General features: G+C 39.8%; 2 protein-coding genes across 2 annotated transcripts in view; one reads left to right on the top strand and one right to left on the bottom strand.

Moving 5' to 3' along the window:
• Positions 1 to 12,923, bottom strand: part of PKN1 (protein kinase N1) — a gene marked incomplete at its 5' end in the record, with an annotated part of 92,991 nt that extends 80,068 nt beyond the window's left edge. Inside the window, one exon of the mRNA XM_081954594.1 lies at positions 12,134 to 12,923. Within this exon, the coding sequence (XP_081810720.1) occupies positions 12,134 to 12,154 (21 nt within the window). The remainder of the gene's footprint in view (positions 1 to 12,133) is intronic.
• Positions 1 to 18,381, top strand: part of LOC309392950 (transitional endoplasmic reticulum ATPase-like) — an 83,224-nt gene that overhangs the window by 14,415 nt on the left and 50,428 nt on the right. The gene's annotated exons all lie outside the window — the stretch shown is intronic.

Here is an 18,381-nt window from a genome sequence, read left to right as displayed (position 1 = left end):
GAATGCTGTTACCTTCCCACCAAAGGTGGTTCCTATTTTTCTACTTGCATTTTTACATGCTTTCGAACTGCTAGGTTGGCAGAAGCTAGGACAAGTAATGGGAGCTCACTGCTTTATGGGGCACTAGGGATTCGAACTGACCCTTCTGATTGACAAGCTCAGCATCTTAGCCACTGAGCCAACGTGTCCCTGATTCCTAGATGTATAGGGCAACTCAAAAAAGGTCTGAGATCAATGAGTCACTTCTTAAAAAAAAAAAACAGCCGCAATACTAGAAATTTAGTTTTGAGCAATGCTACTTAAAATCTCCTCTCATTCACAGGAAGAAAAAAGTCTAAAAGTTATCATTAACAGCACCATGAAGCTGTATGATTTGAATGCTAAAAACAATACTAGTTCTTTAGCATTCTACTAAAAATTACTGAATTGAATGATTTCACTAAAAACAGCACATTAATTGTGATAACCTTTTGGAATTTCAGACCATCTCAATACTTACATCTTTGGTTCAGATAGGCAGTCCACTGTTGGAATGAAGAAAATGCCTTAACTGTTCAATGCATTACCAACTTTCCAAAATGCTTTTGATTTTGAATAGAAAATAAACAAGACAATTGCTAGCTACACTTAGTATCAATCTAAGAGACTGAAGAAGGGAACGCTGTCCTTTATAACCATCTAGAAAAGCTTACTCTAAAATATTTATAGACAGTGACTTAAGCCTTCAGATAGCATCAAAATGAGATGGACAGCAAATAAATCTAATAAATAAAATGCACCATATCTGCTTTGGCCAATAGTTCAATTTCACGTTTCGGATTTACATGTTTACACAGTGTGCACATGTCTTTAATTTATCCATAGTTTACTATTTACTATTAATTCAGACAAAAAGAAGAGTTGTTGCATGGCAGATCTCTGTCTGTATAAATATTCAGATAGTTTCCGAGACTTGAGCCTTGGCAGAAAATTAAAAGAAGAAGAAATAGCATTAATGCCAAGCAGAGTTGTTTTTAAAAAAAAAAATCCAATGAAACTTGGTGTAATCTAGGCACTTCCTGGATATTAATGGTATTCATTGAAAGTACGGGTATCATGTTTACAGCAGTAAACAGCAAATTAAAGGTGGCCCTGCAATCAACAGTCAACATAATCCCAGAACAGGGCTTTAAAACTATTATTTGTTGAACAAACTGTAATGACTTGGTTCCCACATAAATCTATACTAAAGTAGGGGCTTCATACCTCCCATTGTCAAAGCCAGACAAATCATTTTGTGGCTTTTTTCTATGCCTGACACAGCCAATATCTACGAGGCAGTTTCTAAGCTGGCCAGCCAAACAGTAATGGCTTTCAGCTAAGGGATCCTAGGCATCTATAGAATAAACTATAAATAAACATAGCAAAGAACTATTAGTTCTTCCCTGACATTACAATTTATGGGACTTGCTGGGTAGAAATTAAAACAATGAAACTACTTAGAATCAGGTTTAAATATTTATATAGAAACATATTAACTGAGTTGTTCAAGGTTTCTCTGGGAACTTGCATCAGAAGAGGAGATAAATTAACATCATTTACAGGATTTCTCCCTTCAGATAGATAGTCAGGGTCTTTCTGACTATCTACAGAACTCCCTTTCTTCCCTCCCCATTTTGATTCTGATGCCTCAAATATTTTCACATGCACTTTTTCCCCCTACGGCATGTAATTTTTTTTCCACATGCGCTTTCTTTTTCCTAATTTGGGGAACAGATTTGGAGAAGCAAAAGCCGACAGCCTTGCAACTCCAAAGAGGAACACTTGATCCTCTCCATTAACTCAATCTGAATTGTTTATATAAAAAGGAAAGCTTCTTTCCTCAATGAATAAGATAGATTCGAGCTTCGTTCAAGCCAGCAGTTACAAAGTACTGCTGTCAGGCTCCTTTGCAGAAAGTTCCAGACAGGAACAGCTTCCATCCATAGCACAATCGCCCTGTAACTGTAACACTAGTACACACTTGGTAGTTACCACTTCAGATTGCACAACCAGCAATGGAAAGAACACAATAATTTAACTTTCCCTCCAAATCAAGAGGTTTGGCTCCAGTGAGCCAAGCCAAAGAGTCTTACATTTAGTTCAAATGGAGAAAGACATACACAAGCCCTAAAGTAGCCAATCATGCAAAGTGTTGGAATTATTTATCTTTTGCATAAAGAAAATAAAAACTCTAAACTCTATTAGTATTATTTAACCACTTGGGGGGGGGGGGAGAGAGCATAATGTTCAGAGGTACACACGACTGTTCCTCTGAAAGATACATCTATTCCAGTGATGGCGAACCTTTTTTGGCTCGCGTGCCACAAGTGGGGGGAGCGCAGGGGGGTTGAGTGCAGGCGTGCCACACCCATAATGCAATGCGCGACCCCCCCCATTTTTACATGCTTTTTTTGCCCTCCCCAGGCTCCAGGGGCTTTATAGGAGCCTGGGGAGGGCGAAAAGAGCCTCCCCCGACCCCCCCGGAGGCTTCAGGGACCGTCCCTGAAGCCTTCGGAGCGCTTAAAACCACCCTCCGAGCAAACCGGAAGTGACTTCCGGGTTGCTCGGAGGGTCGTTTTAAGCGCTCCGAAGGCATGAGGGAAGCCTCGGACGGTCCCTGAAGCCTTCAGAACACTTAAAACGACCCTCCGAGCAACCCGGAAGTCACTTCCGGTTTGCTCAGAGGGTGGTTTTAAGCACTCCGAAGGCGTCAGGGAAGCTTCCGGACGGTCCCTGAAGCCTTCGGAACGCTTAAAACGACCCTCCAAGCAACCCGGAAGTCACTTCCGGTTTGCTTGGAGGGTGGTTTTAAGCGTTCCGAAGGCTTCAGGGACGGTCCCTAAAGCCTCCGGGGGGGGGGGAGGCTCTTTTCGCCCTCCTCAGGCTCCTATAAAGCCTTTGGAGCCTGGGGAAGGCGAAAAATAGCTTTTAAAAAGGTGAACTCAGCTGGCCAGCGTGCGCATGCGCACTGGCCAGCTAACAGGGCAGCGCCTCGCGTGCCCTGACAAATGGCTCCGTGTGCCACTTGTGGCACGCGTGCCATAGGTTCGCCATCACTGACCTATTCAGTTGGCTATTGTGCAGCATCTGTTGCACAGAATTATATGGGAACTCAAAGCATAGAAACATATTCTATTTTGCTACTGAAACAGTAAGTCTGAGCATCATGCAAAACCATATTCCTTTTGGACAAACTCTGTTTTTCAGCTCCCACATGCTGAAGAAACCTCAGAGGATCAGCATCATTAAAGCTATTAAAAGAGAGCTTTCATCCGAATACAGAAATGTTCAGATGGCTTTGCAAAGAATACTGTATGAGGCTGCAGAAAAGAAATACAAGCAGACAATAAGGGATGCAAATAATGCTTTGGGGGAACCTAACATTAATAACATTAAGATCAACAATGATTTATTTAAATAAAGTAGCAGAAAAAAGGCTAAGAAATTGAAATGCTTGATATATAGGAGTCAAAGCAGATCTAATAAATAGCTTAAATGAAAAGTTAATTCCTCAAATGTATCTTTCTGCAGAAGACTAGGAAATGTTTTCAGGAATGAAATACTATATATGAAAACAGGGCAAATTGATTTTGAGGTTGATGAATATGATTGCAAAGGGATCTTCAAGGCATGAGAAAAAAGATGGTGGTTTGCAATGCATTTACCAGGACCGAAAATCTGAATGGCATGTGAAAAACAGACCAGGGAAATCTGTTCAATTGTTAACAACCTTTTTTCCATGGATGGGTTGCCATGGTCTAAGTCAAGAAGCCAGAATTAGGCAGCTTCCCTTGTAAAGAGAACAGACAAATTACCAAGAATTTAAAATTCTTAATAGCTACTTACAGTCACAAATCAAAATTTTCAGAGTCTGCTATTACCAGATTTATTAAAACGGAAAAAAGATCTGGCAACTGGATATATTTACTTTAGCGCCCAAATTATCTTTAAATTCATTTCTTGACACTCTCTTTAATCACCTGTTATGTACTAGGAAAATATCTACCTGTGCTCTTGATAAAGGAAGAACATGGAGATAATTTCTACTTGTAATATTCTAAAAGGGACACGGTAGCTCAATGGCTTAGACGCTGAACTTGTCAATCAGAATGGTTGGCAGTTCGGCTGTTTGAATTCCTAGCAGCGCGTAATGGAGTGAGCTCCCGTTACTTGTCCCAGCTTCTGCCAACCTAGCAATTCGGAAGCACATAGAAATGCAAGTAGAAAAATAGGAACCACATTTGATGGGAAGGTAACAGTGTTCCGTGCCTTTGGTGTTTAGTCATGCTAGCCACATGACCATGGAGACGTCTTCAGACAGCGCTTGCTCTTTGGCTTTGAAACGGAGATGAGCACCGCCCCCTAGAGTCGGGAACGACTAGCACATATGTGCGAGGGGAACCTTTACCTTATATTCTTTTCCTATACTTTTTCACAGTCTCTTAGCCAGCCATTACAAGCATTTTGATAAAGTAAATGAAAATCTCTTGAGCAAACTTATTTCAATTATGAAAGAAGAGGTTTTTTTTAATTGGATCAATAATTAGTAACCAGTAAGAATGTTAAGTGTAAAATAAATGGACAATAGCGTTCCCCAGTGCTCCTTAATTGTTCATAAATGATTTGCAATTCAAGGTAAGCAGAAGCTATATTTTCTAACACCAATTAATGTACGATAATTAATGAGACAACAATAATTCCCAAAGGATCTCTCCACACTGGAGGAATTTAAAATAAACAAGCATAAAATGGCAAACACATAAACAAGTACAATTGGAAGCACAAAAAAACCTAACTTTTGTGATTAAAGCTGGTAGTGACTCTTCAGAACTTGACATTCCTATAGATAGCTCAATAAAATACCCATCCAGTGCACAACTGTTGGAAAGAAGGCCATTAAAAATTAAAATGTTCATATTGTGATGTTTTATAAACGAGTGCCAGATGCAACCACACTTTGAATAAATAATACAGTTCTGATTGCATCTCAAAAAAGTTGTGTTAAATTGTGTTTGAATAGGTGGGGAAATGTTAATTCAATTTGATATCCGAATCCAGGATCATTACATGAACTTGTACAATGAGAAGTTCAAGACAGAAGAGTTGTCACTGTTCATATTGCCACTATGTGGTAGAAAATGCCAGTTTATTGTACAAACCTAAACTGTGAAATTAATTGCTGCAAGATGTAGAGATGGCCACCAAATCGCTTGGATTTTAAAAGGGTGTTAAGCAATGTATGACTACTGTACCATAAAAAGGAGTACTGTATGCTATTAAGCATGATGCTTACACATTATTTCTAAGATTGGAGACAGCATGAAGAATTTAGGCAGAAAGGTACACTGCATTTTTGTCTTGCTTGTGCAAATCTCAAAGGCATTTACTAGCTGCTCTAGGAATAAAATGTTGGACGTCAACTTCTTCTATTCTTATGGCTCTGTGCAAAGAGCATATTCACCTTCATGAATTTTACCATCATATTATAGATATTATTGTAATGGATAGAAATGTAAACTGCCCCTGTCAAATTTTGCTGGCCATAAAATCAATACAAATATTTAGGTAAAACTATCTACCATGAGAATAAGACTGCATAAAAAATGCAAAATTAATGCAGTTCGTCCCACTGTGAGATATATAGTTCTTTGCGTCTGCTGCTGACTGCGTAATCTGTACATTACAGATCAGTATTGACACACTAATTCTATACAAAAGGTAAGACTCAAGAAAACAAAGTAATAAATGCTCCCTCTTAAAACTTTTTATTTAGCATTTGATGAAATTTTTTAAAGGAATCTAGATACATGGAACTTCTACCTATTCATTTCATAGCAGAGTTTATGGGAAAGGTTGTTCAAAAGGCGATTCAACGGCTACTTCAGGCGGCCATGATGGAGACAGATGATATGGACCTTTTCCAGTTAGTTTCAGGCTGCGACACAATACAGAGGCAGCATTGATTGTTCTTGTGAAACACTTCTGGCAGAACTAGGATAGGGTTAGCGTTGTTGTCTTGGTTCTCTTTGATACCTCAGGATTTTTTGATACTATTGATTTATGGCATCCTTCTGGATTGCCTATTGGGAGTAGGGGTGAAGGTGGGAACTGTTCCATGGTAGTGCTGCTCTTTCCTATGTGGATGGACCCAACTGATATTGACAGTGGAGGAGACATCAAGCTAAGGCTCTTAACCTGTGGGGTGCCTCAAACATCAATATTGTCACCACTTAGATGGCCTTGCTCAATAGTTTAATGTAGAAATTAAATAGAATAATTTGAATCAAATATCAATAATATGCTGATGATACCAGTTTTATATCTTAATTCCAGGCCATCCTAGTGATGCTGGAATCTGGAGACTTCAGGGCTCTGAATGATTCAGTACAGACTTAAATTCAACCCCAGCAAAACTGAGAGAGGCTGAGGATACTTTGAGCTCTTGTCCCAGAAATTTTCATCTTTAGACCTAGATAAGGTAGTATTTCCCCATTTGTGTAGCTTAGGAATTTTCCTGGATTGTCAGATCCTTATCTTTAAGGGAAGGAAGGTCTTTGCACAGATTCTTCTGCTTCACCAGTTGCCCTCACTCCTAAATTGGGGAGGCTCTCCAGATGGTTAGTAACCCTAGTCACTTCATGTTTGAACAATAACAATGTGCTCTACAAGGGGCTGCCCTTGAAGACCACCTGGAATCTATAATCACTTCAGAATGTAGCAATACAAACAGTAATAGTATGCCACAATATATGCCCAGGTAATACCCTATTCCTGTGATAGCGAACCTGTGGCACACAGAGTCCTCTTTGCAGCATGCCAGCCGTTTGCCCCAGCCCAGCTCCACTGCACATGTGCACGTGCCTCCCACCGCCCAGCTGGTCTTCGGGTCTCTGCCGCATGCGCGGGGGGCATGCATGGGGCTCACATTACATTTTGGGCCTTGCAACCCCCTATGCCCCATTTTGGCTTCCAGGTTGGTTCAGGAGGCTTTGGGCCTGGAAGGCCTCCTGCACCAACAGGAAGCAAAAATGGGCAGGGGGGAGGCAGGGTGCATGGGGGAGTTCAGGGGTGGTCGCATGCACATGTGCAGGGGTGCAGGGGGTGTTCACACGCATTGCATTATGGGTTGCGTGCTGTTGCACATGCATACGCTTTCAGCATGCAACAACAACAAAGGTTTAGCCATTACTGCCCTATTCCATGAAATGCATTGGTTGCCAGTTAGCTTCTGAGCACAATTCAATGTGCTGGTTACCATTTACAAATATCCTTCAAGACTTAGAGCCTAGCTATCTGACAGATAGCCTATTTCCAATCATTTCGACATTGTATGATGGGGACAAAATTGACATGCTTTGGGTCCATCAATTAAGCAAGGTCATCTGATGATCATCTAGAAAGTTTACTCTCTGGAACAGCATTCCTGAAGAAATCCATATCACCCTACCTTGCTTATTTTTAATCAGTCTTTGAAATCAGTTTTTCCTCCATGTGTTAGATTTGGGTGGATAGTGAATTTCCTTTTGGGACCATTGCTGCTACTTCTAAAAATTATTTTGATTTCCTATTTTTAATATGATACATTGCCTCTATGTTTGATAGATACATTTTCCCCATATATACCTTAACTGGCTATTAGAAGACATGATTTTTACCTAGTAGTCAAAACTTGACATTCAAAGCCTCCCAACTTAACATGAGGGCGTCAATCAGAAGAACTTCATCAAATTTGGATAATGAAGAAATAAAGGTTCTATTTTTAAAAAATTCCAGATGTTTCTGCTTCTCTATTTTTACTTTTTCACGGACTATTCACAACTTCAGTCAGACCAGTTACAACTTTATCACATTTACTCTGATTTGTGAATTTAGTCTTATGTCTTCCTGGCTTGTTGTTAAACCATTTATTGATCTACTTTTAAACATTTGTATATACATTTCTATAAATAAAGTTAAGCAATTCTAAATTATTGCACATATGCCTTAAAAACATTAAGCCTCTATTCTTCAGCATTTGTCTAAGCCTAGTGTTAGTTATGTTACTACTAGTGTTAGTAGTATGCATTACATTAAGACAAGAAGGAAAAAAGATGAATTTGCAAAAAAAACCACCTTGATTTCATTCTAACTTAGTTAGGAACTAATATAGTAACATCATACCTATAATGCTTTACAATAGATGGCTCTACATGATATTCTGAATCACAAAGTAACCAATCATATTTTAGCCTGATTTGTCATGTGAACCCAGTTGATATGATTAGCTGATGGTTCCATTACATCATACAAATATAGAAAATAGAGTTAACTAAGTAAATTATGTGTTTCAATAAGTCATTGGTAAATGCAACGTGTGAACACAATCATTTCATTAAAAATGCTTGGACAAACTATCTATAGGAAAGAAATAGTACTTTATCCAACTGAAGAATGGAAAAATTTGCCACATAATAAAATTTGCATTAGGTTTTCACATTTTTTACTTACAAGTCTAGAAGGCGCTAGTATCAAACTGTGAAAAAGGAACTGTCTTTTTTCTATTTGTCTCATTTAAAGGCAAAGATCTAAACTAAATGTTACACATCTTCATGAGTAAATGGCTATTTTTCCAAATGAAAAACAAACCTTAAATATCACAATCTGGAGGTAAGAAATGTGAGTGCTTGGTTTTCCCCCGTCTCACTGATAATATATCAAGATTTTACATCACATTTTTTAATTTATTCAACATATTTAAAGTGTGCTTTTCAAAGATCTAACCTTAATAATAAGGGTTTCAGACAATAAAGGTATAAAAACATTTAAACTTTTACTGAAAAATTGTACTGTCATTCAGAAAGTAAAAGTACATTTGAAGTTTAAAAAACTTTATAAACCTCCCTTTAAATACTTCTGTTCTCTTTATATTCCTTTGCAGCCAACTGCACAATTCTAAGGCTATTTTTCTTTTTCTAAAAAAACAACAGATATTAATGCATGCAGTTAATGCCTTCAACTTAGCACATTCTCAGGTACCCCGGCATGTATTCATAATCTGAAGAGACTGAAATTCAGTTCACAGCTCAAAGCAAACTGTTCTCTTGCCCTTTGTTTTATATTTGTCATTTTTGCAATATTTTGAAGCATTTTGTCTAAAAATATTGTTCTTCATTTCAAACATCCAAGCTAAACAATATAAAACGCAATGTCAGGATAAAGCTTAATCTGATGTTTTGTCCCTTTTAGCTCAATAGACTGTTGACAGTACAAGGTAAGGGCTGACAGTAATGGATTTGATTATCAGCACCATATCTTTAATAATTGAAATGTTGTTAGCTCTACAGACAAATAAGAATGGTTTTAGCACATCGATTTTTAAGCTGGCAATGATCATTTAAACAAGCAAGCAACAAATCATATACCAGCTATAATTCTTATCTTGCAGTTTACTGTAAAGAGAAGGACTGTCAGATGCCCATTCTTTCCAAAGCAGAATAATGGCCAACAAACTTGGCCACAAAGCAGAAATCCTTATCCAGCAGTTCCAGAAAGTCTTTAATATTCCAATCAACAGGTAGCCTTATATGCTGAATCCTTAAAACCCCACTGCAGGCCCATTCCACATACATTGCCTAAATGAAATTTGCCTAGCAAATGCTTTATTGCAGGAAATGGTCTGTGCATGTCTCCCTGATTAAAAATCTTACATCAGCACTTTAAACTCCCTTTTCAAGAGAACTCCCCAGATACCACAGAAAGAAAAAATAATTCCAAACAAATGAAAACAGATTTATGACAGGGGAAAAAAAACTTAAACTAATAGCAACGATCATAGTACAAGGGAGAAAGTAAAACTGTCCTGTTACCCTGAAAATACGACCTCCCCAGATAATAAGCCCAATCGGGCTTTTGAGAGCATGTGCTAAAATAAGCCCTCCACCAAAAATATTGCAACACAGCATCAGCCATGAGGTGACCACACTCACTGCCCCTTGCACCTCAAAGATAATAAGACCTCCCCAAAAATAAGGACAAGTGCTTATTTCAGGAGTCAAAAGAAAATAAGACCCTGTCTTATTTTGGGGGAAACATGGCATATATAGAGGAAAGGAAATGCATCATATTCTAGCAAAAATCAAGGGAAATTATATTCCATTTCATTTATTTTGCCTGCCCTAAAGTGGAAACATGCTTCTGAAGTTAAAGGAAGGTCTCATTCAATTTTACCATTCTGGGGCATACAAGGGAAAAAGGAATAGAATTTCCAAGACTGATGACGCTGATTCAGACTCAGAAGCAAGTAAGAATAGCCAGGCTGAATCAGGCCAAAGCATTCTGATGTGCCCACTCCACCCATCAGGCCCATACTAATGGGAAATCCACAAGCAGGATTATGATGCACTAGCATCCTCCAATTGATGTTTCTACCTACTGATACTGACAGAGACATAGGGCCTCATAATACACAATCATCATCATCATCATTATCAATGGAATTATTTTTTTTAAAAAAATAAGTTTTTCAAACTGGGAACTCTCCCATGGTTTGTGGTAGAGAATTCTGTAGTTTAACTTCACACTTCTTCGAGCAATTTATTTTTTCTTTCTGAATCTCAAAGTATTCCTGCTTTGGGGTGGGAAGAATTCTAATATTAGGAGAACAACAAAAATCCCTATTTAATCTCTTTATACTGTGCCTAACTTCATATGTTCTGTCAAAAACCTCCTCTTGCTTAAAATCTAAAATGGTGTAGCTTCTTTTCATTGGGGTCGATGCACTGAACCTTTTGACTGCTCTAATTCCTTAATACCCTCCTGAAATGTCAGGACCAGAAGTATAAGCGGCATTCCAAGTATGGTCACAGTGACAGGAGTAGACTAAGACATTGCAGCATTTGGCAGTGATGTTTTCAATTCCTTTCCCAACGAGCCTTAACACATAGTGGAATTCACTTTTTCACACAAGTCATACATTGGATCAATGTTTCTGCCACAGCCTCAAGTTCGCCTTCCTGAGCAGATGGACATCCTTTCCCCCCCCAGCCACTGAAACAAAAAATGGATTGGGAGCCTTGGTGGTGCAGTGGCTAGAGTACAGTACTGCAGGCTATTTCTGCTGCCTGCCAGCTGCCTGCAATTTGACAGTTCAAATCCCACCAGGCACAAGGTTGACTCAGCCTTCCAAGGTGGGTAAAATGAGGACCTAAGTTGGGGGCAATATGCTGACTCTGTAAAACTGCTTAGAGAGCACTGTAAAGTACTGTAAAGGGGTATATTAGTCTAAGTGCTATAGGCCGATCTCTTATACATGTTCTTACTTACAGGGAACCTGCTTGTTCTTCCAGCTGGAGACTCCTTTCCAATGTCTTTTTCTTTGTCTCTTTTTCTTTTAACCATCCAAAATAAGTTAGTCAAGTCAACAAACCTGGCGAACGTGATTACTCACCTGTGAAATACCTACTTCAACAGATCAAAAGAAATGAAGTCTTTAATTAGCTACCATCCCATCTAAAACCAGGCTTGTTTCTGTCCCTCTTGAGAGATGTAGTGACAGAAGGCCAGAGGTAGAAGGCACACACTCAGTAAATTGACTTTATCTTGTACGCAGTCTCGGGTCTGTCTTCAACCCAAGCCAGAAGGGACATGTACAGGCATACCCATTGATATTATGTATCTGTTAATGGGCTTCCAAAGATGCTGCTAACCAGTTTCCCTTATCAATAAAACAAAATGTTCATGTTTATCGAACAGAGAACCCCTCACGACACTACGAAGCAGCAATTCGAGTCTAGGTCCTTGTATTCTTAAGCCCCCCCCCATTTCCTCCTAGTTACGGAAGGATAAACATAAGCAAACCGCGGGAGTAGGGGGGGGAGTACAGTACCAGGATCGGGCCGCTCGCGCGGTGCCAGCCCCAATGCGGGGAATAGTCAGCAACAGCCCGTCGCCACCGCTACCACCAGCTGGCAGGAGGAGCGGGAAGGGCACGGAGCGAAGTCCGAACCGCTCGCATCTGTTGCTGCTCCAAAGGAGGCATGAGATCGGCGGCCCTTTCCCCCACCCGCTTACAATCCCCGTGTGCCGGCTCTCCGCTCGGGATACAGGCAGGAGCTCGCTCGCCTTGGCTTCTTACCTGAAGCGACTCGTTAGCCATCTCCGCCTCTCGTTTCCCGCCAAGTCTCCGCTGGCTTCCTCCTCTTTCGCGTTGTTCCAGGGGAAGCGGCTGCTCCCCGGGGCGCCCTTACAGCTACAGTCGATCCGCCATCCTCTCCTCCGCCGCTGGTCGGCGGGGCGTATAGGGAGCCGTTGAGCCTCACAAGGGGGCGGTCCAGCCACCCACAAACAAGCGGCGGCCGAGCGGACCAAAGGAAGGAAGACTACGAGAGCTTCACTCAAAGCAGTAGCTTTTGCTCCGGCGGGCAGGCAGCTTGTCTGCAGTGGCTGCAGGAGCAGCGGCGGCAGCTTCGTCTCGCCGCGGCCTCTCAAATCTTCGGCCGGAGTGCTTGAGCGGCACAGAAATGCCCTCTCTTCTCCTGACCCGAGTACAGTGTGTGCCACTCACTCTTATTGTTGCTGCGGCGTCGGCCGCGCTGGCTCGCTCCCTCCCAGCGCCCAACTTGCCGGGCTGGTCACGTGGGCGGGAGAGCTGCGAGCGGAGTCGAGTCGGAGGAAGCGGTGGGGCGAGGACGAGGCGGAGAGACTATTGTGGCTGAGGGAAGGGAGCTGACCGAGACACGACTATATAGGCGCTACACAGCTTTGCGGCTTGCTTGCCGCAGCTGCAAGAGCGGCAGCCGCGCGTTCTGTAGGCCGCCGTCTTTCCTTTTTCGGAAAGGAAAACGAGAGATAAGCAGCAAAGGGAGGAAGCGCTCAAAGGAAGAAACTGGACCCCATGATTTTCCTTCGCTGTGCTTCGCAGAGCCTGGGTTTGGGGGCGGGGGCGGGGAGAGTTCTTTTCTGTACTAAGGACAGGGCGGGGCTGCTTTGGACACTCGCTTTTGGAGAGGGAGGCCTGGCTTCCGTTTAGCGCAGTGGTTCCCAACCTTTTTTTGGTCATGCCCCACCTAAGCATCTCTACAATCCTAATGCCCTCCTCCCTGTGACATATAATTCTTACTTTACTCAAAAGGTGAACTCTACTCATGGGGAGGAAGCCTAAAAGGCCGTTAACTTGGTTTAAACAAGGTTCAAAATTGCCCCCATTAAAAATCAAATTGCCGCCCTGTGGGATGCAGGCCCCACGTTGAGAACCACTGGTTTAGAGCCCCCCCCAACCCTCCCCTCAAACCATCTTTTCTCCCTCGGCAGCTGAGTTGAAACCTGGACCTACCATTAGAGGAGGAATGAAAGAGCTACAGTAGAGACATGATTTGAGGATATATGTATGTATGTATGTATTTTTTCTAAGAAAAGCAGTTACGGACTTTCCTGCCATAGAAAGTTCTCTTAGGTGAGAAGCCCAGGTGGATCAGATGCTGCTAGATGGGTGTGGGGAGCAGTGCAGCATTTTGGGAGCTACATTTCAGTATCGCTGTTACTATCACTATCGTATCAGTTGTTCTTTTTTCTACACATCCTTAGTAGAGGAGTTGCCACCCATCTTTTTGGAACACCTTTCCACTTCCTTTATCGAATTCTTTGGTTGTATTTTTTTTTAATCAAATGTCTCTCAGAGTAGCTCAAGGATATAGACAGTAGTGCAAAATGCAGCTGGAAAATGAATTATTGTGCCTGGAGAGCCCTGTTTATTTGAACCATTAGGCCACCCTTGATTTCTCCCAATTTTAGCCCAGTCATACCTAGACTCCCCTCTCCAATGTTTTCTAAAATGCCCTTTTTATTACTGAAAACTGTATAACAGTCATAAAAGGGAGGTTTATAGCTGTATATCTATAAAGAAATGTATAAAGAAATGTTGAATTTATGAATACCTGGAACACTAAGAGTAGCCCTATATCAGGGATGGCAAACCTTTTGGACACCAAGTGCCCAAACTGCACATATGCGAGCATGCAGTGCGCATGCACACACAATCAGGCGGGGCATCCCAACACCAGTGAGATCTTTTTCCTTTCATGAGCTTGTTTCGTTAATTGCAGGGAAACAAGCTCATGAAAGAGACCCAACGAAGTTCTGATCTGGGGCGACGGCACACATGCCAGCAGAGAGGGTTCTGCGTGCTTACCTGTGGCACACGTGCCATAGGTTCACCATCACAGCCCTCTATCCACTTTTCATCTGACAGACTCATTCACTGGCTAGTTTTGACCTTCCTGGCATCGTCTGGTCGAAATTGAACAGAATTACTGGAAGAAGTGCCTCTGCCCTTTTATCAATGGGGATGGAAAGATTCCCCTTGTGATTGTAGTGCTGATATGCAAAGTATTAAACATATTGTGCAAGATTACCCATGATGTGTTCTCTGGTTCCCTAGATCTAGAAGATCTACAATGAAGCAGTACAGAGGGGGTCACCTGGATAGCTGAATTGGACAACCAGTTATGAGGCCGCTGCCATAACCCCAAAGAAGTTTTATTTATAATTATGTGGACTGTGTATATATGTTTACTTCTGTCATGTTCTCATCATGTGCTAAATAATAATAATACACTGGCTAGGCCGTGGCTATTTGTAGTAAGTGCTCTGTTGTCTCCTTGTCTTTCAAAAAACATTGGATCCTTAACTAAATATCCACCCAAATAATCCCAAACTTTAAAACTTCTCCAAGTCCAATTTTTTTTCTAGTGGTAGTAATGATAATTATACTTAGTATGTGCTTGTAATAAGTGCAGTAAATGTAGATTAAAATTATGTACAACAGTAAACTAATTCATTATAATATAAATATTTCCTAATGTTAGGAAATCTATGTGATTTATTTATTGTACGCCGCCCCGAGTCCCTTCATGGAGAGGGAGCGGCTAACAAGTCTAATAAATAAATAAATAAATAAAAAATATGCTATAAATCAGCAGTTCCCAATCTTTCTGGTTTTGTAGAAGATAATTTTTCCATAGACAAGAGCGGGGGGGGGGGGGGAGGATGGTTTCACATGCAACCAAGATCCTGTGCATGTGCAGATGTAGCCCAAATTTGCACATCCCAGCTCCTCACAAGCCGTGGACCAATACTGTTCTGCCGCCCAATGGTGAGTGGGGGGGATGCTATAAATTATAGTGAATAATGAAAAAGAAGGTTTTTCTAGCTTCATAGAATTCCTGCAAAAATGTGTGGGGGGGGGCTTTTAAAACTTCAAAGGATGAGCCCTTATTTAAAGGAGATGATTCCAGGAATAGAAGCTAAATGGGAAAAGGCTCTAAAATATAAAGTAATCAGTTTAAGTTGAAGCAAAACTAATCAACTTTGATTGCATGATTGAGCCAAGAACACAGGTTCATGAACTGTAATCAAGCTATTAAGATAATTTGCATTCAGTCAACACATATTTGTAGGATTACAACCTGTGCATATGTTAAATATGTTTCATTTTTGCATCAACATTGTATATGACCAGATCCTTCCATTAATTAACATCCTACCTTGAAAACAAAAAGTCACTGGTTAAATTTGACTCAAATGGACAGCCTGCCAGGAAACAAATTCCTAATCCACAAACAAGTTTATTCTTCATTTTGCATTCTGATTTTATGATTAATATTTATAGTAATAATACTTAGCACATTACAAATTATGCAAGGCTAATATGTTAGATCAGGGGTTAGGAACTATGGCCCTTTTATGACATGTGGACTTGAAGAATTCAGGAATTCTGGGAGTTGAAATCGACAAGTGATAAAGGGGCCATAGATCCCCACCTCTGTTAGATGATTAACATTTTTGGTTTACTTCTTGTAATTACAATAACCAGTTATAGCACGGTTCTTGTTTAAATCATATGAGGCTTTTTTTATTAAGAATGAATGTCTTACGGATAAGAAAATGGCAAAATGTACCTTCAATAACTAAAATCAACAACAACTGCTATATAAAATACAGTTTTTTGGGGAAAATACATTATTTGTTCCATTTCCTTGGTGAACTGATTTGATTCAACATTTGAAAGGGGGTTGATTCAGAAATCTGAGGCAAACCTACATTAATCACTAGTGTAGATTTCAACAATAAGATTTGCCTAAAAGCATTTATATCAGTGTATTTGCCCATATTTATTGTCATATAATTGTACTGTATGATACAAGAATACATTTAAGTTCATATAACTTCTTATATACTATTAAGTTCACTCATAATTGTATATAAGGGCCTCTTCGTTTTTAAAAAGAAAGTTGATAATTACCAAGGTTGTGGTCTAGCTTGGGAAATTGAAAAATGTTCCAGCAGAAGGTAATGGCAAACTAATAATATACTGTTGCCAAGAAAACTGCATGTATGTATCCACTGAGTCATTAAGTTCAACTTGAAAGAGGCATAAGGAAGTTATCCAAACCTTTGTCATAAGCACAGAACCAAGTTTCTTAGCGCACTGTCTCAAAACTATGCTGATCTTCAGGATTTTCTATAAATAGACAATTCAAACAACACATTTGCTATGAATTATTTTGGTACACTCATACTGTGAAGGTTTCACATCTTTTGAAAAGTCACCCGCATTTCAGTAGAAGTTTCAACTACTAGAGCATTGTCTTCTACTTGAACTATTAGAAAACGAATTATATGGAGACTGCCAATGTACTCTATATATGTAAACAAGAATGTACTTTTTTATAGCAAAAAATAAATTTAATAGCTGCAGAGTAAAATAGCTGTAAAAATGTTTGATAACATTATACAACATATCTCAAAGGGCTTATTGAAAAATTGTTTACATCAACCTTTCAAATATGGACAGAAGTAACTCATCCCCGTTGTATGGATAAATACATACATTTATTTCATGGTATTTATATCTGATCTCTTTGGTGTTATCTTCACATTGTTTTCAGGTTAGGTAACAGCTATTACCCCTACAATTAAAACTGGTAATTGCCCTGAAAGTTCTAAGCCACTTGGAATAATTTTATCTTGCTTTCTTCTATATGTATTTCATTCATCATCTGATGTCTTTCTCTTTTACCTCTGAAAGTATCCTTGAGATACAGAATCAAACTCCTCAGTGTTATGCTCATGGAACTCTTCCAAAAGTTTAATTGCTTCCCTCCTGTTTCAGGAGAGTGAATTTCTCTGATCTTAAATCTGTTTTATAATCTTTCTGATCTGATGTATTTTTTTAAACTAATCCAATTCTTTTCACCTTTCTTGTTTTGCTGTCTTAATTTCTGTTTCTTATTCTACAAATTATCTTGGGACTGAAAGCAGGAAGGGAAATGTGTAAAATAAACACAATCATATGCATAGCGTTCTGACTCAATTAAAATTTCTGAATTGTTCAGGAGCACATTAGAAATATAACAATAACTTAGACAAAGGTAACTATAGAATGAATAATGCTCTATTGCAGTTTTAATTTTGACAAGTGAAGAGGCAGCTATTATGTCAGAAGAAACGGCTAAATCAGCAGAGGCCTTTGATAATGCATAGAGAACAAAGCCAAATTCAGGAGTACCTCAAGCTCTACTCCAAGTATACAGCTTTAAGGAGACAGCAATTCTTGAACATATATTAAAATACATGGCTTCACCCAGTGAATTAATTTTCCCAACCAATAAGTAGCATTCTTATGTAGATTCATCTTCCAATTATTCACTCAAAATCAATCCAAATTATTTGCAAACTACCACAGTCCAGGATATAGGAAAGCTATAGTGTCCCTTGGTGGAGAGGGTGCGGCATATAAAAATGATAAATAAATAAATAAATAAATAAATAAATAAATAATTGCTGGAAAAAAAACCTGAAATATCTCTGCTCTTTGAGATTAGTGACAGCAGATGTCTTAGGAAGGAACAAGAGTGTACAGGTACAGCTGCATACATGTCAATGATTGTTATAGTAACAGACATAAATTTTAAGCCACTTTTCTCTGTCTTGAGTATGTTGAGTATGCATCTCCTCATCTAGCATGGTGAGTCCCTTTCTGTTATTCCTTAAATCAAGGGTGTCAAACGTGCAGTATCACATCACATATCGTGACTTTTTCCTTCTTCGCTAAAATGGGGGTGTGTGGCCAGCATGTGATGCAGTCAGCCCGCGGGCCGTGACTTTGTCACCCCTGCTTTAAATAGATTTTAAAGACTTGGCTGTTTTCTCCAGACATTGATTTAGCTAGAATAAGTATGCCTTGAATGTTATTAGGTTCACTATTGAGGTATGTTGGTTCCTTAGTTATCACCTTTATTTTTATTATAAGTCTACAAAGTGTATACCACCTAGAATAATTTTGAATTGAATGACTGGGAGGGAGGGAGGGAGGTATAACTGGAC

The sequence above is a fragment of the Natrix helvetica genome, assembly GCF_964273705.1.
Source record: "Natrix helvetica genome assembly, chromosome: 1".
NCBI lineage: Eukaryota > Metazoa > Chordata > Lepidosauria > Squamata > Natricidae > Natrix > Natrix helvetica.
The sequence above is the reverse complement of the archived record's forward strand: the minus strand, read 5'-3'. Positions and strand labels throughout refer to the sequence as shown.